The sequence below is a fragment of the Monodelphis domestica genome, chromosome 2 (genome assembly GCF_027887165.1).
Source record: "Monodelphis domestica isolate mMonDom1 chromosome 2, mMonDom1.pri, whole genome shotgun sequence".
Taxonomy (NCBI): domain Eukaryota; kingdom Metazoa; phylum Chordata; class Mammalia; order Didelphimorphia; family Didelphidae; genus Monodelphis; species Monodelphis domestica.
In genome coordinates, this window is record NC_077228.1 from 492,465,500 (window position 1) to 492,487,479 (window position 21,980).

At 46.5% G+C, this 21,980-nt stretch overlaps 1 protein-coding gene across 2 annotated transcripts in view; it reads right to left on the reverse strand.

Annotated features, from left to right (window-relative positions):
- Positions 1-1,289: 1,289 nt before the first annotated feature.
- NOTCH2 (notch receptor 2) overlaps positions 1,290-21,980 on the reverse strand; it is a 176,588-nt gene continuing 155,897 nt past the window's right edge. For both annotated transcript variants that reach the window (XM_007485303.2, XM_007485302.2), the window contains exons 21-34: positions 21,770-21,954; positions 20,434-20,566; positions 18,603-18,848; positions 15,306-15,418; positions 14,358-14,863; positions 12,287-12,637; positions 11,034-11,176; positions 10,638-10,848; positions 10,299-10,395; positions 9,648-9,816; positions 8,630-8,931; positions 7,827-7,974; positions 7,161-7,258; positions 1,290-5,832 (exon numbers count right to left, since the gene is read on the reverse strand). In XM_007485303.2, coding sequence (XP_007485365.1) covers positions 4,441-5,832; positions 7,161-7,258; positions 7,827-7,974; positions 8,630-8,931; positions 9,648-9,816; positions 10,299-10,395; positions 10,638-10,848; positions 11,034-11,176; positions 12,287-12,637; positions 14,358-14,863; positions 15,306-15,418; positions 18,603-18,848; positions 20,434-20,566; positions 21,770-21,954 — 4,094 coding nt within the window. In that variant the 3' untranslated portion in view covers positions 1,290-4,440. The remainder of the gene's footprint in view (positions 5,833-7,160; positions 7,259-7,826; positions 7,975-8,629; positions 8,932-9,647; positions 9,817-10,298; positions 10,396-10,637; positions 10,849-11,033; positions 11,177-12,286; positions 12,638-14,357; positions 14,864-15,305; positions 15,419-18,602; positions 18,849-20,433; positions 20,567-21,769; positions 21,955-21,980) is intronic.

Consider the following 21,980-nt stretch of genomic DNA (forward strand, 5'->3'; position numbering starts at 1 on the left):
TACAACCCTCACAGATGTACAATCTGAAGCATGTTAAAGTGATTATTCAATTAGCCCACAATAATAGCAGAGATGGGAAGAGAACCCAAGTTACCTAGTTTTATTAGACACTCCCCTGCTTCAGATTACTACACTGAAATGCCAACTTTTAAACTTAATTTAAATGTTCTCTTCCAATTTTTAATTTCTCCAACAATCATAACTAATATCTATATAGAGCTATGTGTCAGGCATTGTGCACTTTTATCTCCCAACCCTGTAAAGCAGGTGCTTATTATCCCCATTTTAGAGATGAGGAGATTGAGGTGAACAGAAGTTAGTGACTCATCCCTGCTTTCTTATAGCTAATATTCTCATCTACAAGTGGCTGCTTCAATTTACAAGTTTCTTATCTACCACCCACAAGATATAATAGGTAGCAATCTGCCTGCTTCCTTTCCTTTAATACCTTCCGTCTCAGACATTACTATTTATTTAGTCTGATGTTGTTTGGATGAATCTATATCTTAAAGAATTGCTAGTGCCCAGTGCATATCCCAATCCCCCAGCTTGGGAGATTTCTTCAGTTTAGAGACCGAGATTTATTCCAAAGAATTACTGGGTTTTACAACCCTTCTCTCCCCCTCCACAATAAGGCATTTTTTTGGTTTCATAGAAGTATGATCAAGAGAACTTGTCTCTTTACTTATTTTTTCTATTCTTACCTTTGCCTTCATTTTCAGCTCTCCTATTTATCTCCAGCTCATCATTAATTTCCTACTTCTGCTCCTTGTTGGGCTCTTTTCTATTTGGAGTCCACGCTTCCTTTTTTTATTATTGACATTTGTCTTAATTTCTTTCTCATTCTCAGGGCCCACTGTCCAGTATGGTCCTCAAACCATTCCCCGGGATATTTGGTGGAGCGCGGCTATGTTTTCCCTGCTTAATTCCCACTATCTTGTATGGTTAGACTCCAATGGAATCAATGGCAGCTGTTCCACTTTCCTATTTGGCAGGATGCAGGTATAAATCAGAGCATATCCAGAAAGCTGGTGATCACTTAGTTCTTTCCATTAGAGAAGTACATTTCATTTCGTGAAATTACTTTGTCTGAAACTAAAGGTGCAAAAACTAGAACTCCAACATTGCTTTCCATCGGCTCATGTTATGGGCAGGAAAGGCAGCATCTTATTGCTGGGGCAATAAAAGGGAGGTCAGCATTCATCACCAAGGCACCAGTTGTGAGGGGCTATGGTAAAACCAACCGAATGGGACCAAAAAAACCCAGAAGAATGCCGAGTCACATGGTGTGTGATGTGTAAGCGTTTTATTTTGTGATAAAAATGCTTCCATATAAATCTCATAACTACTTTTGGAGTAAAACTTTAAAAAAGTAAAAATAAGGCATGCATCTTCTTGATTATTATCAGGAAAATGCGGTCATTTTAACGGTTACTGGGTTCTTCATACAACAGAGAGGTAATACCATCTTTAGCAGAAGTAAACAAGGGAAAGAGAGGGACATAGTACCAAAAAGCTATCAATGGGGGATACAGACAACAGGGTATGCAAATGTGCCCTCCCCCCTGCTGGTCTCCATACATTCAATGCACTTCGGTCCTTAAGGCAAAAGAACATTATACCTTTGGTTCATTACTACAGAAGAACAGAAATAAAGATCATATTGCTGTATCTAAGCAGCGGTATCATGGATTATTTGCACTAACATCTGATACTCACAGTCTCTTCTTCCCATTGAAGTCCCCTCAAAATTTAGGTCAGAATTGGCTGCTGCAAAATTCCTGCCCTTTGGGCAGGAGGAAAAGACTTTCAGGAAAGACCCAGTGAAATTTAAAAATCACATCCTATACATGGCACAGGTAATCGTGTAATTCTGCAAGAGATCAGGCTTTATAAAAACCAAGTCAGAGAAGAATGGAGAAATAGTTTCTCAACCATCTCCTATCTTGAAACGTCTTATGATTAAATATCAAAAAGATCCCTAAAAACTAAAAAGTATTAACATTTATGGGAGGCAGTGTTCTCTGCACTGTTGGGGACTCTTGTTGCTTCTAACTGCCAGGTAGCCTTTACACTGTCCTTTCCAAATTTTTGAGAACCCAAACATGGGGCTCTAAAGGAAGAAAGAAAAAAATAGGCTTGTCTATATTCTCATGAGTTTCAAAAACGGCTGGTACTTTTGGTAGGAAAAGGTTGGACCACAGTGGATGGGAAAAGTAGATTATTAAATGGCCTAAATGTGGAAAATTATTAGTTTTCAGTGAGGCCTGCCTAATTGGGAATGTTTTTGAATCTGGATTATTCCAGATGAAGCCCCAATGTACTCCCTCTTAAAGTAGGTAAAGAAAAATTCAAATGTCAAGTTGTCTCTGATGTTGGCCAGGCAGAATAACTGAAACAAACCTTTCAAAATGATAATTACATTTGGAGAATGTTTTTGTTGATGGCTTTGAAAGTTGAGAAAACTAGTTGAATTTGTTCTCATTCTTGAAGCGCTTTGTTTAGTCTCTCAGGGATTTGAAACAGAACCGATGGATTTCAGAGGCTCTAAATGTTTCTGTACACTTTAGTGACGCCCTTCTGGCCATCTGGGCTAACCATACCTGTCCACAAATGGGCAGTTTCCATGTAACACCATATTAGATATATCAGACTCTTGTGTAGTTCCACAGAATGCCTCCAGGCCTTGGCAGGAATAAGGACTGAAGTTGTTACCAAATGAATAATTCACCCATGAACCTTTAAAAAGTGTCCTGGAAGTCTCTGGAAATGTGAGAATGATGGCCTGGCCCTACATATTTGATCAGGGTTCAAATCTTCTAACCAGATGGAAAAACCACTCTTCAGATGTTCCTGGCTCTATTTCTATGGCTGACAATCATAATATTGAACTGGTAAAGAGTACGAGGATGGTCAACGTGTCTGGCTAGTGCTTGAGGCTGGATGGCCTGTCCCCACACAAGAGTGAAGTCAGGATAGACCCAAAGAAGTGAAAAGGAGCAAAATCACAAATACAACTTGCCATTCTCAAGCACCCATGAAGGAAGGGTCCTTCCAAAAGGCTAGATACTAGCCTTTAAAAAGGGATGCTCGATTTGGTCTAAAAGATACTAGTGAATTTAGGGTTATCTCCAAATATCTCCAAATGCCAGCTGCTATGGTTCCCCTGTGCTTCGAACACATTCCTGGGACAAACCCTTGGATTGGGTTGAGAATAAACCATTTTTCTAAAGAGGAATTAGGAACGTGCAAGGGTGTGTGTGTAAGTGTATATGTGTGTGTGTGTGGGTGTGTAAATGTTACACATTTACACACCCACACACCCACATATGTATTAGGACAACTAAGTATTTGACGGAAGGCAAGTGTAAGGATCTGGAAGCAGAGAGAAGATTGGGAAGGGGGCACCAGAGCTACGTGATAGAGAAGTTCAGCACTGAGCTCTGAGGTCACTCATCGGGGCATTTAAACTCAAGGCTTCTTCACGTAAAGATGAATGGCAGGAAGAGCCTGACAGTTATGAGTCGTTTTCATTGGAAGATGAAATAAAGGAGAAGGAAAATATGACAGAAGATTCTTTTGAGTTTCCCCACTGGCAGTGAGTGAAGAACTTGGGAAACCATACTATGGTCAAACACTTATTGGGCATAAAAGGTCATTTTTCTCTTATTTATGTTCAATTCAACGTATCTAGGTTGCCACAGCCGTCCTCTCCACTGAGGGGGCTGGTGGTGGGAAGAAGATGGGACAACAGGGGAAAATCATCCCTCCGCGGTCCCTCTGGTAAAGAGGCGATGGGTAGAATGGACACGTGCCCGTTCCTCGAAGAAGCATACTTTGGGACGTGATGAGAACATAACCAAAACAAGCCCTACGAGGCTCCTGGGGCATTTGGAAATGGGGATGGAACGAGAAGGTGACAATTGCCTTCCTGGACAGGAATGATTAAAAGCCTTAAATACATACATATAACTAGAACATATACAGGTGTAGACATGTGGAATGAGAACTACTGATAAGAAGGTGCAGACACGTAAGCACCAAACGAGGAAAGGAATTTCCGAGGATAAGGTGAGGAAAGTCATTTTAGGACTAACAGGAAGATGTAAGTTCCCACGAGACGCGGCAGGAACGCCGGGGCTTCCCACCCATTTCCAGACTCCAACTTGTGACAAAGGACAGCTGTCACTGGTAAACCACGGGGAAAGCACGCCCACGACTCCCATGGACAAGGTTCAGTTCCCAAATGGTTGGCAGGGCAGGGTAAGCCCTCCAGGGGTGCGCCGTGACGACGGACGCCCGCCGCTTCCCATCTGTCCTGCTCCAGGAGCCCCGTTTCCAAGTTTCTTCATTTCCGTCCTGGATGACCTTCATTTTGCTCCTCAGCAGCACTGACCACATGCCCGCCAGTTCAGTCCCGGCCCGGGAGGCCGCCCTCTCTCACGCGTACACCTGCATGTTGGTGCGCGGGGGCGGCTCCGCCATGTGTGCCCCGGGCCCTCGCTGGCCCCCCCCGGACCCCCCGGGAGTAGGGCTGGTGGTCACATCGGACCAGTCAGAGGCAGAGTGAGGGGAGGAGCTGGACCACTGGTCCGGAGACTCTGGGGACGGGGTGAGATAAGGGTGTTCGCCCTGGAGGTGGCCGCTGTGGCTGGGCGTCCGCTCGGCGGCGGTCGAGGAGGCATAGCTGTGCTGTGACGGGGGGGTGGGGTACTTCCCCACAGAACTCGGGAAGGGGTGGTAGGACGGGAGGACAGTCTGCGCTGCCTGCCCATCCTGCTGGGGCATCATCCCCGCGGGAAATGCCACGCCGGGCAAACGGGCCATATCGGGGATCTGGTACATGGCGGGCAGCGGGCCAGCCACGGCTGGGGGGCAGCTGGCTTGTGGCTGGGCGGCCCCAGCCGGCTGGGCGATACTGCCTTTGGGAATCAGCTGGAAAGTCATGATGGGGGGCAAGGGCTCTTGGGAGGGGGCTATGTGCTTCCCGTCAGGCTGCCCCGGCCGGCTCTGGGGGGCCAGGACTGAGTGCGCGCTCTCGGCCGGTGCCAGAACCATGCCGAACATCTCATTGTACTGGGTCTCGTTCATCTCCATCCGACTCATCCAGTCGGCCGGGACGGCGACGCGGTGCAGCCTGGCCGAGCCCGCGCCGCTGCCTGCCTGGGCCAGGTGGTGATGGGGCAGCAGCTGACTGACGGAGGGGAGGACCGTGGCGGTCCCGTGGCCCAGAGGCTGCAGCTCATGCAGGCTGGAGAAGGAGACGGCGTGCTGGGCGTGGACCGGGGCCGCGGGCGCCGCGGCGGCCAGCATCGGGCTGGGGGACGCCTGCAGGAGCCCCGGCGACGTGATCATGGGAGAAGACGTGGTGTCGGAAACGTAAGTGTGAGGAGACTCCAGGGAGTCGACGGGGGACAGGGTCACCGAGCTCTCGGACAGCTGGCCCTTGTCGCTCAGAGACTTCTTCCTGCGCCCGCCCTTGGCCTCTTTGGCCTCCTTGGCCAGGTTGGGCAGGCTGCTGGGCATGGCGCCCTTGGCGTTGGGGCGCCGGGGCTTCTTGCCCCCGGGGGTGTGCTTCAGGTTGAGGAAGGACCTGTTGGGGCCGCAGATGACGGGCGACAGGGCCGAGGTCAGCACGGTGCCGGGGGGGCTGTGCGCCACGTTGTACTCATTCAGGAGGCGCACGATGTCGTGGTGCATGCGGTCCCGGGCCACGTCTCTGGGGAGCCGGTCCATGTGGTCTGTGATGTCCCGGTTGGCAAAATGGTCCAACAGGATCTTGGCCGCTTCGTAGCTCCCTTCCCGAGCGGCGAGGAACAGAGGCGTCTCCTCCTGCCAAGAAAGGGGCACGTTTTAACAGGACCCTCCAAAGACCGTACTGGATGCAGGCCCGAGGGGCCTAAGTGAAAGATGACCAGGAGGGGAGCGGGAGAGGGCGATGGAGCAAGAACAAAAGGAACAGCCTGGGGGGGGGCACATTTTAATAGGACCCTCCAAAGACCGTACTGGACACAGGCCCGAGGGGTGTAAGTGAAAGATGACCAGGAGGGGAGCGGGAGAAGGCGATGGAGCAAGAACAAAAGGAGCGGCCTCCAGGGGGCACGTTTTAACAGGACCCTCCAAAGACCGTACTGGACACAGGCCCGAGGGGCGTAAGTGAAAGATGACCAGGAGGGGAGCTGGAGAGGGCGATGGAGCAAGAACAAAAGGAGCGGCCTCCAGGGGGCACGTTTTTATAGGACCCTCCAAAGACCGTACTGGACGCAGGCCCGAGGGGCGTAAGTGAAAGATGACCAGGAGGGGAGCGGGAGAGGGCGATGGAGCAAGAACAAAAGGAACAGCCGGGGGGGGGGGCACGTTTTAATAGGACCCTCCAAAGACCGTACTGGACGCAGGCCCGAGGGGCGTAAGTGAAAGATGACCAGGAGGGGAGCTGGAGAGGGCGATGGAGCAAGAACAAAAGGAGCGGCCTCCAGGGGGCACGTTTTTATAGGACCCTCCAAAGACCGTACTGGACGCAGGCCCGCGGGGCATAAGTGAAAGATGACCAGGAGGGGAGCAGGAGAGGGCGATGGAGCAAGAACAAAAGGAGCGGCCTCCAGGGGGCACGTTTTAACAGGACCCTCCAAAGACCGTACTGGACGCAGGCCCGAGGGGCGTAAGTGAAAGATGACCAGGAGGGGAGCGGGAGAGGCTGATGGAGCAAGAACAAAAGGAATGGGGGGGGGGAGGCAGGAAGAGCACATGGAAGTAAAGGAAGGCTTACAAGAAGTAACAGAGAAGGCAAACACCAGGAGAGGAGGGGCGTGAAGGATGGAGGGGAAGACAGGCAAAGTTGGTAGAGATCCGGGGAAAGAGAAGAGGCTGAGACTGGAAGAGAAATGGGGCTGCCACCAGGGATCCAACATAGTGAAGAAGGACAAGAGAGAGACTAAGGGATGAGGAGCATCTGGGGAGGGCTCCAGAGGCCACGGAGCAGCTGCCTGGCCGGAGGGAAGGCGTTGGTTCAATTTTTCTACAGGGAACAAAATAATAATGCACTTGCTCCATTTTCCTACAGCCTTCTGAAGGGGAAAGGGAAGAGCCCGAGACCTGTGGCCCTGAATGATGCCCCAAGTATGCCCAGAAGCCTCTCCAGGTTCGGGGCCCAGCGTCTGTACCTTGTTGTCCTGCATGTCCCTGTTGGCCCCGTTTTTCAGCAATACCAAGGTAGCCTCCACGTTGTTGACTGCAGCCGCCCAGTGGAGTGCAGATTTCCCTACACGTGGGAAGAACAAGCACTTCAGAAGGAGAGAGAGAAACCAGGAAGCACCCCTCTCCTCCCAGCCCCAAAGGATCCTGCTGTATATAAGAAGTATTCCTTAAAAGACAGCGAGAAGACCATGCCCCACAGTGGCCTGAAGACAAACGCCTTCTTCTTCCCAGGATCTGGGAGACTTTGGCAGTCTCCCCAAGATGAATAAAAACCTCCTGGGCACAGGGTCTGGTGAGACTTTGGACATATGGACAATGATGATTTTTAGGCAAGAAATGGCTTAACTCATGTAATCCAGAAGATGTGCAATTAATTGAAAAAGGAGGCTGAGGTCATCATGTACTAAAGGGAGGACAAAAGCCAATCCCAGTGCTGCCCTGGGAGCTATGGATTGTTCAAAAGCCCCGAGAGCTGGCAAGATCTCCCACTGCCCTGGGTGAGCTCCCCAGAGAGGATTTATGAGAAGTCAAAGACTAGAATTAGAGACTGGACGAGTGGATAGGTTATAATCTGCAAGGAACAGAAGGGCGGCTGCCCCCAGGAGTGACAATCCCTGCCCACTGCATGTTACCATGGTCATCCACTGCATTGACGTCTGCTTGGCAATTGATCAGCTCAGCCACCATGCCTTCAACAGCCAGTCGTGCAGCCAGGATCAGAGGCGTTGTCCCATCGTGCATTCGAGCATCCAGGTCTGTCGCTCGGTTACGGATCAAAATCTGGGAGGAGACAAGGTTAAGGTCATCAGAGGGAGGCAGAATAATGCAGATGGACAAAGAGCTGCAGGGAGATACAGTGGAGAGAGCACTGGTTTTGGTGTCAGGTCCAATTTGGTCATTTACAATTTTTGGTCTTGGGCAAGACCCAACTTCTTTGGATTTGGAAGAGTTGGATTATAGGGTCCCCAAGACCCTTTGGAGCTCTAATAATAATGTATAAGGGGCAGTGGATAGAGTGGCAGATCTGGAGTCAGAAAGGCTCATCTAGCAGAGCTCAAATCTGGCCTCAGACACTTATTAGCTTAGTGTCCCTGGGTAAGTCACTTCAGTCTGTTTGCCTCCATTGCCTCATCTATCAAATGAGCTGTGGATTAAAATGGCAAACCATTCCATTTTAACTTTGCCAAGATAACCCCAAATAAAGTCACAAAAGGTTGGATGTGACTCAAATACAATGGAATAACAACAATAATAATATGTAATGCTGTGGATTCTGTGTGACTCTCCTGTGCCTTAGTATCCTTATATATAAAATGGAGAAAATATCTGCTTCAACTTTTTTTCATAGAGAAGTTGTTTTATTACAATGCTCTGAAAAAGAATGAAGCGTAGTAAAACTTCCAGGTATTCTTTCCTTTCCTCTCAGATGCTTTACCTGGAAGACACCTTGGGCATCAGCTGCCACAGCAGCATGAAGGGGACACCGGCCCATGTTGTCCTGGGCATTGGCATCGGCGCCCGCATCAAGCAGGCGTTTGGCAGCATCCGCCCTGGAGTACCGAGCTGCCAAGTGCAGAGCCATCTCCCCTGTCCGGTCCGTCTGAGCCTGAAGACTGGCACCCTGATAAACCAGGTCTGTAATGATGTTAGCTGAAGAGTCGTCTGCTTCCTCATCATCCTCGCTCAAGTCAGAGCTGCCTCCTCGGAGGGATGCCAGCATCAGTGGCGTACAGCCATCTGGGGAGGAAAGTTCAGATATGTATTCTGAAGCAGATAGAAGATTATCATCAAGACAACCACACTGCAGCTGGTGTTGTCTGGAATGAATTCTACTTTGGGAAAAGAAGTTCCCTGGACCATTCAGTACCGTTTTAGTTTTTTCTTTGTGTCTGAGGTGCTTTTGGGGGGAAATTACAACAGGAAAAAAAAGTATGCACCCTTTTCCAGTCTGCAAGTTCTTCTATGAAATAGGTTAAAGCTATAATTACTAATCAAAATGGTCACATCCAAGGGAACTGACATCCCTACACAAGCTAACAGAAATGGGGAAGACAACACATACACAAAATTTAAAAAGAAAGAAGAAAACACGGCTGTGACAAGTTTGATCTCAAAATCACCTAACCTTAACCAGGTATTGATTTCTTCTGTCTTTGAGCTTAATTTCCTTATCCTAAGTCTAGGTACTTCCTATCTCTGCACCTTCCTCCTTCCCCTCTTTCCCCACCAAACATATAATTAGTCTTCAAGTTCCTGGGATGGCTTTCAATTTCTATCTAGACGCCCTATTTGAAGTCATATTCATCTGTCTCCTCTTCCTTGGATCACTGCCTGTTGGTCCATGCCATCTCACAGGCATTTTCTGCAGCTATTTCCATGGGGGGGGTGGGGGGTGAGATATCACCAAGAAGAAGCACAGTCTACAGTAGAAAAAGAGATCTCCCAGAACCAACCTGGTCCTCTGACATTCACATCCAGCACATCCACTTCTTGCTCAGCTTGAGGAGGGGTGAGGGCTAAGGATGGGGTCCTCCGAATATCTGCAGCTTCAAGGTGTTGTTGTGTCCACTGCCGTCTGTCTATTGGGTCATCTTCTTCTGAAAGTAAAGCCTGATCTTCCGCCTGGAGAGAAAAAATATGACTTCACTACCAGTGAACATAAGCAAGAAACTAGCGTTTGGAATCCCCTATGTCTCTGTTTGGTCTCTCTGAATTTATAGAGGCTCCTCTGCTCCCAGAGGAGTCACAACCCAATCTTTCTCCATTCCTAAGGGGTCCTCAGTTTAAGACATGGAGTATTCAAACTACATTTCTTAGCATTCTTCCTCTACTTATTAAAAGAAAACTATCTGGAAATGAAGCCAGCAGGCTTCCACAGCAGGTTTAACGTTTTGGCCAGAGGGGATGCAGGCAGCAGGCTCCTTTTGGATTTCTTTCTGATGCATGACAGCTGAGTTCTTGGAGCTCTTGTCACTGCTTGGACACCCAGAAGAAGCCCCTTTCCCTCCCCTCATCCCCATCACACGCACCGTAGGATCCAGGTATCCCACCTAGCCTAGCTCCAACAGCACAACACGGTAGCTACTGCCATATGATCGAGTTACCTTGGTTCTCTTTGGCTGGGGTGCTCCATCATCTACCCAATGTTCATTGGTGCTGGAGTCAATTAAGTTACCCTCTGGAACTTGGACCGACAGGCTTCTAATGTGACAAGATTGGTTGTTTTTAAAGAAAGGGAAAACAAGGAGGTGGTTATGTTACAGAATTAGCTATATTGGTTTAACACACCCAGAGAATGATTGTGGCTCAAGGACAACTCAGTCTGAATAGCCAAGTTAGTATGACCCAGAGGGCAGAGCTGAAGACCCTAGTTCCCCAGGTCTAGTTTGGACTAATGGATCACCACATGGCACTGGGAAGAGCCAGGAGGCAAACTCTCTTACTTCAGTCCCACCGCGTCTTGTCCAACAGGCTCCCGGCGCTTATGGTTGTTGGAATCCCGCCGCAGGATGAATCCTTCTGGTAGCCAGAGAGAGCCATGCTTCCGCTTGCGTTTTGCCAAGATCACTCCCAAGAGCATTATAAGGAGGACGATGACGATGGCCACAGCCAGCAGGTAGAGAAGCCGGGTGGGCTTTGGATCTGGAGTCTCACCTGAAAGCCCGAGGGGACAAAACAGATTAGCCAGGTACATTTCCATTTCCCAACATTATGTTTTTGTCTTGGAAAAAAAAATCAAGGGGACACCCTCACTCCTCTGCAGTGATGAGCTTCCCTTCACAGGTCCATCCTGTTCCATACTCCCCATCTCCACCCCAAATAATGTCCAGGCCACTCACTCAAGACGGACACAAGCGGATAGGACAGGGTGCCTTGGATGGCCTGAGAGGCCAGGAGAGCTGCAGCAGCATCGGTGTTTTTGAAGCATTGTTCTGAAGCCTGGACACACTGGCGGTTGTCAATTTCTAGGAATACCTTGGAGCTGTGAGATAGAAAAGGGAGGATGAGGAGGGACAAAAGTCTGGCAGTCTTTCCTGTGGACCCAATACTCCTTCCCCTAAACACCGGAATCCCCAGTTTTTAGTCTTCAGCCCCTGCCCCAGAGGGCCAGCCTGTTGGCACAAGACCAAAATTGGGAAAGCTTGTCCTTAGCACCCAAGTTCCTTATATCTTTTGTCCTCAATATCTTTCTCCTGGATCTTAGGGGAACTAGAGTGCCCCTCTCCAAACCTTCTGAATTCCCTTTTTTTTTGCTGATTTCCATTGAGTCATGAAAGATTACACAGGCATCTGATAAACTAATTCAGACTAAAGGAGTGTGACTTACAACAATTCAATGGATTCCTCCTCTCTAGGGGAATTTTCATGTGAAGGGGCATCTAGGGAAGTTTTTTATCTTTAATCTTTTTACTTTATCTTTATTCAATTAATTCATTATTAATTATTATATATTTTATTTATATTAATTATTTATTATCAATATTAATTTATTTAATAATAAGATTTGAAAAAAAGATTACTAGTAGAATTTTACCTGCAGCAACCTTGGGGAGGTGAAAGGAGATAGGAACTGAGTATTTTTGTGTACTCAAATTACATTACATCAGCTCTGACTTATTCTGCCACGGAAAGTTATGTTCTATACATAATTTATAAAAAATAACTCATATAGATTCATGTTCTAAATCAACTGAATAAAATTTAAAAAAAAGTCTAGTTATAAGACCCTGTGTCTGTCAGACAGATGGCAAATGCTGCTCTCTAACTTAATGGTTGGTTTTAGATATATGTATATCTACATATTATCATCTTATTCTTCCATTAAAAGTTATGTTCTATATATAATTTATAAAAATAAGTCATATATCTCTAGTTATAAGACCCTGTGTCTGTCAGACAGATGGCAAATGCTGCTTTAACTGAATGGTCTATTTTAGATATATTGACATCTACATATTATCATCTTATGGACCGAGTTAAATGTATTTTGCTTGAAATTTGCACTTGAAGAGGATCTCTGTGTTCCTATGATTTAATAATGATGATGATGATGATGATGATAAATTCTCTTAAGATTCAGTCATCCACCTACCCTGCCACTTCTTGTTCATGCTCCTCTGGGAGGGATCTCCGGGTCAGCCCTGGCTTTTTGCCTGCCACTGTCGTCTTCTCGCCATAGTAGGGGAACACCATGAGGGCCCCCTGAGCATCTTGTTTGATGCGCACGTTGGTGTGGAGCAGAGTGCCCAGAGACCGCAGGAAGCTGCGGGCATCCTGGAGCAGCTGCGCTGGAGGCATCAGCACCACAATGACCAGGGTGCCCTCGGCGAGGTTCTCGGGCTGGTCAGTGGCGCAGTCCAGCCCATCCCAGGCACACTCCTCACTGTTACAACCCTGGTCACAATGGTTGTCATTGAAGTGGTCAGCGCAGTATTTGTCATATCTAGGAAGGAGGGGGCAGGGAGAAGAGAGAGAAGATAAAAGCTTAGTGGTGGATGTAACTCCCAAACTACCAAGAGTTCCCTTACTCATTCCGGAAGGCTAGCTTAAGTCCCATTTCTTCTTTTTTATTTTTAATTTAATTTTTGCGGTGATGCAAGATATTACACTTCCATAGGGTTCATTGTAAGAGCAAAGTCCTACACAACCCCAACCCCAACCCATTTCTTTTGATAAACGCTTTCCTTCCTGCATAGTTTCTGGTTCCCATCCATTTCTTCCTCTTTTCATTTCCCATAACCCTTCTCCTCCCGTATGAAGGTCATACGCTCATTTTTACACTTAATAAAAGACAGCTTTACAGTATTTCTGAGAGGCTTCCTCAATATCACCTTTTCAACGAGACCCTAAGTCTTAACAATTCTCCCCCGATATCTCGCACAGAACGCCCCATAGAACAGATAGCCCCAAATACACATTGAGTGAAAGGAAGAAGGAACGAATGAATGAATGGTGAGGTCTTGGCTGCCAGTTCCTATATTGGGGCGCTATGCATGAATTCTCATGACGTGACTCAGTTTTCAACTCAAATCTCTTTTGAGCAAATAGTGCGTGTGATGTGCCATTAGCTCCTTCTCCCTCAAAGGCAAGCCAACTCTTAACTCTGTCTTGACATAAACTTCTGATTTAATTTCCTTAAAGTCGTTGCCTTTTAGGGCAAAAGCCCCCCCCTCCCCAAGTCAGCCTGTTTTTATTTCCACGGCTTTCTGATAGGATAGTCATGCCAGAATTAATGTAAAGGTAGGAAGGGAGTGTAAGCATGAGGGCCGGAGAATGGCTCTGCACGACGGTCATCACGGAGGTCCCAAGGCGGTCAGGCATGCCTCACCAGACGCTGGGATCCGAGGGAGGGCAGGAGGACCAGGGATGCCCGCCTTGGTGGGTGTACCGAGGGCTCTAGCCTAAAGTCACTCTGATTCGATGTGATAGATTTAGAAGCTCTTCAAAGGGGCTCAAGCAAGGCTGACACACACCCGTGGCATTAAAGGCGGGCAGCGACAAAGGATTAATTATGAAATCATTAAACACTTACAATGAAATACTTAAATATCAATGATTAGGTAATGACTAAGTTCTTAAATATCCATGAGTTCATTACTAAATTGATCAGTTTATAGTAATCATTTTAATGTTTCATATTACTACTCAGTTAATAATTATATATCAAATAATAATTAACCATTAATAAATATTAAATATAAATTAATATCTAATGTCATTCATAATATATTGTTATAATTAATACTTGGTATTTGATATTATTATTAATGATAAATATATTACATATTCATGAGGAGTTCATTTAATAGCCCTGCTAGCTGGGCTTGGGGAACGGAAAGAAAGTCATTTTGGGGGGTGACGAGGCCCCCCCAATGGGCCTGGCGGTGGGGGAGGAGGGGCGTACAGACCTTTCCATCCATCCTGGAGGCAGGTTAGCAGAGGAGGTGCCTAGGAGCGGCTTCCCACAGTTATGTCTCCCGGGCGGTCAGGAGGGCAGCGAGTGGGAAGGCAGAGACAGGCAGAGGCAGAGAGAGAGGGGGGCCGGGCGAGTCTACAAAGCAGAGGCGGCTCGGGCGGAGGCCGGAGCGGTTAGGAGCGGAAGGGAGAGAGGCGGGCGGTGGTTAGTGACAGCTCGGCGTCCCAGGACCCCGCGGGGCCCTTACTTGCACGTCTTACTGTTCCCCTGGCACTCGAAGTTGTCGAACAGGCACTCGGCCGTGTTGCACAGCTCGTCGCACTGGTGGTTGATGCGGTCCCAGCAGGGCAGCGGGGAGGAGCAGTTGGCCCAGGGGTCCTCCATGGTGAGCGAGCAGTCGCCCCCGTCCCAGTGGCACGCGTGGCTGTTGCAGTCTTCGTCGCAGACCCCGTCGCGGGCCTTGTCGGCGCAGTGCCGGCTCAGGCAGGTGGGCGGGGGGCCCAGGGTGGGCCCCGAGGAGAACTCGCAGTGGCTGCCCCAGAAGGACGGGGGGCAGCGGCAGGCGTAGTAGGGGGGCTCCTTCTGAGGGGAGCAGCTGCCCCCGTGCCGGCACGGCCCGCTGGCGCATCCCGTCTCGCAGTCCTCGGGCCGGGGGCAGAAGCAGCGGGGCCCCAGGGTGGTGTGGACGCACTGCTCTCCCTTCTTACACTTCATGTGTCCGCACGTGCTCTGGCACCTCGCCCCCGAGAAGCCCTTGGGAGAGAAAGAGGAGGTGAGGGCACGGCCACGGCCCGCCATTTCTGATGGCCAGGTTCGCTAGGAGGGGAGACGAGTCTCTATTAGAGTACCCCGCGGCCTCAAAGGTCTCGGAAGCACGCTGGCCAACTAAGCACGGCCGGCGGAGCTCCACACTCTTTCTTGGTGGCTCAACTAACCGAGAGGAAGGCAAGTCTGCCGGCCGCCGGGGGCCAGATTCTTGTCCTCGGGGGCGCCCGGGACTCATGGGCCTTGCTGGGCCTCCACCATCTCCCCTTTGAGCAGAGGCAAGAAATGTCCTTCAGCGCCATGCGAGTGCCAGAGGGAGACTCATTTACTGTGTCAGAAATTCCTCTAAAGAACTGTTCAGTGGCATCAGAGGAGAAGACCAAAGGGAAGGAAGGGCCCGGAGGAGAACCCTGAGTCCCAGAGCACTCACCGGAGGGCAATGACAGATGAAGCCATTGGGCATGTTGCTGGCAACGGCACAGACACCTCCGTTCAGGCACGGCATCTGGGGACAGACGTCCAGGAAGGTCTCACAGTGTCGGCCTGAAAGGCAAAGACTGGGCTTCAGAAGGTACCCTCAAACAGCCCCAAAATCGAATGGGAAAAGGTTCAGAGATGCACCAGTTACAAAGCTGAGGAATGGAGGGGAGGGGAAGAGGATGACGCACTAAGCTCCATCCCCATGAAGAAGGGAGAGGGAGAGAACACAAAGCCAGAGACCAAGGGATGATGGCTCCGAAGGGTCAGGAAAGAGAGGAAGGAATGGTTCTCCCTGTCCAACAAAGAGAAGACACACTACTGATTCTCAAGTTGCAGGGGATCATTTCATAAGTCACCTCTTCCTTGACTGATTAACACTCTACTGGCCTAAAAGAGATTATGTCCCTCCAAAAAAAAAATGGTGTGTGTAGCTTAGAATAGGTACAAATGTCCTGACTGTTTTAAGAGAAATATAACTTCAGAATCTTAATTAAAAAAAAAAAAACAGACCAGGATTCATCTAATCTAACCTGTACCTGAACAAGAATTCCCTCCGTGCTCTGACAAGGGAATATTCAACTCTGTATAATTGAAAATCTGTTACCCTAAAAAAGAACTACATTTCCTGGGAGCCCACTGACTTCCTGTCATTATGTACTTTCTGTAGACAGGGGATATAAGGCAGGGACATGGAGGATCCCATACTCTTTTTAGTTTGCAGCAAGCATGGTGGCGTCGGTAAGGTGGGGGTTTTGAAATGGCTAATCAGCCATGGGCACATGGTCTTTATTTTGTATCCTCTTTATTCCTTGATTTCTAATAATCATTTGATAAACCTCCTAAAATATAATATTTTACTATTAAAATTTAATTTTAAATTTTATAGCTCCCTCAAGAGGGTTCTTAATATCTCATTTGAATCCCAGTTCCATATCCCTGACTACTACTTTTTGGACAGCTCCACCTGGATGTGTTACTGACATCTCAAATTCGACATATTCCAAATTGGCATCATCAGCTTCCCTCCCTAAGCCCTTCTTAAAGATGCTCTTTTGGGGGCAGCTGGGTAGCTCAGTGGATTGAGAACCAGGCCTAGAGACAGGAGGTCCTAGGTTCAAATCTGGCCTCAGACACTTTCTGGCTTTGTGACCCTGGGCAAGTCACTTGACCCCCATTGCCTAGCCCTTACCACTCTTCTGCCTTGGAGCCAATAGCCGATATTGACTCCAAGATGGAAGGTAAGGGTTTAAAAAAAAATGCCCTTTTTCTTTTGCCGGCTTTACCTTTCCTCTTGGTCATCTCAGTTTTCAGTTTCAGTCATCTCTGGTTCTTTTGTTTTCTCCACAATGAATCACAAGTCTTATCAATTTGACCAACTTTAAAAGATCTCTTAGATTTGTCTTCTTCTCTCTCCTAAAAATGGGTCCACCTTAATTTAGAACCCCAGGCCTGAATATCTAGTCTTTTGTTCTAGCTTCTTAGTCTCCCTACTTCCAACATTCACTTCAGTACACCTGCCATGATAATCCTGGAGTTTAAGACCTTCAATAATTGAGTTCCAATTGACCTTCAGACACCACGTATTCTCTTTTTGGTTAAATTAGAATAGGAGCTGTTACTGTATGATCTTTTGCTTTTATGTGACATTCTCTTGCCTAGAATGCACTTCTTCCTCATCTCTGCTTGTTAAAATCCTTCTCTTACATACTCCAGCATCACCTTAACCATGGTATTTCCCCCTCTCTCGACCCTGGGTTATCCTTAAAGAGATATCTTCCTCCTCAAAATTTCCTAAAGAGTTTTGTCTATATCTTTCCTACAATTTTATCACATTCTTCCTAGTATCACCCATATCCAAATCCATATTTTCTGTCCCCTAGTATCCTATGGGCTCCTTAAAGGAAGGAACTGTGCCATTTTTTATCTTGGTAGCCCTGGTGCCATGTACACAGTGAGGGCTTAATAAATGTTCTGTGGACTCTGAATGGTCGATTCAAGTCCATGCAACAAGGTTGTCCTCTGCTGGCTTTCTTGGACCAGTAACCCTTTAGCAATGATGGTCAGCAGCTCCCCAAAGGAGAAAAGGACCAGGTTAACCTGTGCCACTCTCCACCCTCAAGATGCAAGGTATTTCAGGATGGATTTTTAGTATAAGAAGGGACCATTTCCATAACAAGGGACCAAAGGAACTGAAGATGGAGGTTTGGAAGATGGTTGAGCTTAAGCCATGGGACTCCATCAGTGGGTTTCTCAACCCATGGTGCAGACTTATGTTGTTGAGTCTGCTCTGGTAGCCCTGACATCCTCCTTGGAGTATAGAAAAGGGGAGGATATTATTTAACAGTGTGAAGGTGTCCAATAACTCTATATGCTTCCACTAAACATTGGCATAAAATAATAGCATGTTGTTGCCTCAACACCTTCCATTAAATTCCCTTCTTCATATCATCACACCTTTAAAAATACCATCCACTTATTCAATGAGTTTTTATTGAGTACCTACTATGTGCAAATCATAGGAGAAGGGGCTACCTTCCAGAAGCCTATATGCACTAGTAAAAGAAGACAGGTCTGTAGGGCAAATACCTATAAAATACTGTCAACTGGGGAAAGTGCTCAAAGGGAAGGATGAAGAGCTATGAGAATTCAGAAGAGAGAGAGAATACTTCTGGGGTTAAAGAAAGCTTCCTGAAGGAGGCAGCGTCTGAGTTGGGCACTGAAGGATTTTTAGCAGAAGGAATTTGGGGAAAGAACATTTGGGTTAGAGCAAAGGGAAAACAAGACTGTGGAGGCAGGTATGAAGCCTAGTGTACATGCAGGACAGTAATAGAAGATAGGGTTGGAGAGAGGTGAAGATCCTTAGATGCCACACAACAGTAACCAGCTTTCATTCAACATGCAATGGGAAGGCAGGAAAGATTTCTTTGCTCTTTTGAAAGACACTCCAGCCATGAGCAAGAAACTCTTGGGGGAGGAGGGAAACAATTTAAAAAACCCTCTATTATGATTTCAGTGAACTATGAGAAAAAGGATTAGCATAGGGGGAGTGGGGATGGAAAGGACAAGGCACACATCAAACAAGGAGAGTCTACAGAATTTAGTAGCATTGGTCCCAAGGAGGTAAATATTACTTACTTTTACTTTCATAAAGGTAGAATTAGCAGAAAAGAAGAGGAAGATGAACAGGTTTGAGGGACAAGATGATGAGCTCAGTTTTAAGATGGACAGCATCTAAGGTGCGACTCACCAGTGAAGGTGCTCCGGCAGACGCACGAGTAGTTATTGATGAGCTGGATACAGTCCAAGCTGCCTTCAGAGCTGCAGGGGTTGGAGAGGCATTCATTGATGTCCCCTTCACAACGCTCGCCAGCAAAGCCAGGAAGGCAACGGCAGGTGTAGCCCCCGATCTTATCCACACACTGCCCGCCATTGAGGCAGTGGGGGCCTCCCGCGTCCGGGGCACAGTCATCAATGTTTTCTTCACACCGCAGGCCTGCAAGAGAGACCATCAAAAAGAAGCCAGAGTGACCATTATTTTTGGGCAAAGGGTCAGTTATTTTTCCGAGTCTTGAAGAACTTGCCGGATTCTATTCTCTCACCCCTGGTGGGAACTTTTAGATTAAGGATTAGAAAGTTATTTAGCCTCAGCTATGGATTTACCACCTTACGGAAGAGATTCTTTTGGAATCTATCAGCAAACCTAAGTAGAAATTGCAAGAAAGAAACAAGGACAGGGGAGAGGAGTTTCCCCACAACAATGAAATTCTAGGTCTAATTCTTCTCCCTTTTTGCCTCATGAATCCAACCTTCATGCCCTGTCTTCCTCCCCACCAAAATCACAAAATGGCCTTATTCTTTTTGTTCACAGTCCTTGAATTCCTTGGGCTTAACTAGGTATGTGGCATGGCCATTAATTCTCTGGGTTTAGCTTTTTAGGTTGTTCAGTGTTCCAGTGTCCCCTGAAACCAAAGGAATCACTCGTGCTTTATAATCATAGGTTCTATTCCCATTCTTATTGGAATACTTTGTATTAGCAAAAAAAAGAAAAAAGAAAAAAAGAAAACAAAACCCTCAAAATAAAAAGCAAATAATGGGACAGAATAACTTGACAATGCTGTAGTAATACAGGAAGAATTATTTTTGATGAAAGATAAACTACATAAGATACTGGCTGTTGTTTATACAGGAGGAATAGGGGGATAATTATTTAGAATTTTGGATCAAAAGTTAGAATGCCCAAAGCTCAACATTAGAAAGGTATTCAAACGTCATCTGGCTTAATTCTCACCCAGGGCAGAGATCCCCTCTGTAGTATTCCTGACTGGCCAAAACGAGAGATGGGATGTCTCCTGAAGAGTGGGTTCCTCCTTATTAGAGTTCTTCAAATAAAGGCTAGATGACCACTCACTGGGCATGTTGCATAGGGGCTTTCTGTACAGGCACAGTCTGGCCTGGGTGGTCCCTTCCACTTTAGAATCTTTGATTTAGGGAAATATTTCGGGAGCCATCATACCATCTCCCTTTAGTTTTCTCGTATTACCTCATTCTTTACTAAACCTATAAATCAGGGTAGATCAACATGTGAATATATTTTAATCTACCCCAAAAATCAAACCAAAATTCTGAGATGATAGTAATCAAAATAAGCTACTTCAGGGAGTTGAGACAAGGTACACACTTGGCCTGTTTTCCTTTGTTACCCAAGCAAATAAATTGTCTGTTCTCTTATATTTCACTTAATGCATTGATCAGAGCAAATATTCTTATGCTTTGTGAAAAGACGTAGATTTCAAAATACTCTCATTGAGAAAGACTGATTCAAGATAAAACAAACAAGTAAAAGCAGAAAGCAGATCATGCATGGAGCCCAGGTCTTTCCTTAACATTCATGCTTGGGTCTAAACTCGCTACCTTATGGAATTTGTAGAATTCTTTAATGTTTTCCTTTCTGTTTTTAAGGAAATTTTCTTCCCTTAGTTCTTAAGTCATCAAAAGGGGAAGAATTTCTAAAAGTCACATCAGAGCTCCCTAAGAGACTGCAGTTACTATGAGGGGGAGAGATCCGTTCCATGTCATACCTCGAGTGCCCGGTGGGCAGGAACACTTGAAATGGTTCACCAGGTCAATGCAAGTCCCTCCATTCTGGCATGGCTGGTATTGGCATTCATCTACCTCGTATTCACAGTTGACACCTTGGTATCCTGGTATACACTGTTAGCAGGGGGGGAAAAAAAAGGTTACTCGTGGGATAGAGGACTATTATTACAGAGCAGAAAAAGTAGGGGAGATTTCTAATAATATTTAATAAACCTCTGTAAAATATAATATTTTATTACTAGAGATTAAAATTTTAATTTTTATACATTCAACTACACACTTGCACAATGGATGTTAAAGAATCAAATAACCTGGGTTTTAATTTGGTTCACTTTAATCATTTGATAAGAACTTACAAAAGAAGAGGAGGCAATGAATGTAGATTTTTTTTCAAGGAATGTGATGGAAAAAGAGAGAAAAAGGAAAAAAGAAAAAGAGGGAAGAGATATTGAATGAGACCTAGCAGAGATGGTAGGACCTAGTGAATGGATTTTTTAAAAAAGGATTGGGGAAACATGGACATGACTGTAGGAACTAAGAGACAGTGGATAGGGAGAATGACCAATAATTATCTACTATGTAAATACAAACCAAAAATGGTGGGGGTGAAGGAGTGGGAGGCAGAGATTGAGGAAGAAGGACATTTCTTAGTAAAAGTGGCTAGCAATAGGATTTCTCTAGTGACTAAAATAGGATGTTTCCAGATGGATATCCAAGAAGGTCCCAAAGGTCTATGGAATGATCCCAAAGGTAAAGATTTGGATTTGGAATGAAACTATAATCTTGTCTGGGATTATGTTGGCACTGGAGGCAACTCGGTAGAAATAGGATGATTCTAGGTACCGATGGAGGAGCCTTGAGAGGTTAATCCAGTTCAATAAGAACTAAGCACCTAATTTTGCTAGGCAGTGGGAAAAATGCAAAGTTTAGACAAGACTTAATGAACCTTAAAGTCTAGTAACTATTAGTAATTCATGGGAAACCAGAATAAATACAACACATTATCAATTCTTTGCCACCACAAAGAGCGTGGCTATATTTTTGTACAAGCCTTTTCCCTTATTATCTCTTTGGGGTACAAAGGACATGCATTCTTTTAAAGCCCTTTGGGCATAGTTCCAAATTGCCCTCCAGAATGGTTAGACCAAGTTACAACTCCACCAACAGTGTAGTAGTGTCCCAATTTCATTATCAATACTTTATGTAAAAAACAAACTGCTCTCAAGTAAATTTTATCTTGACAAATTTACTATTAAAGTAAATTGACCCTTGTCAAAAAAGCAGAGCATAAGAGAGTATGGTTATTGTCTTGCCCACCTCACATCTATATCCTCCAACATAGTCTTTGCAAGTGGCTCCATGCTGGCAGGGATTGGAGGCACATTCATCCAGCTGCTCTTCACAATAGCTGCCCGTATAGCCCAGGGGGCATTGGCAATGGTGAGTATTGCCAGCATCAATGCAAGTCCCAGAATGTTCACACAGGCGATTAACAGGCACTCCTATGGAAAACCAGGGAATAAGAATT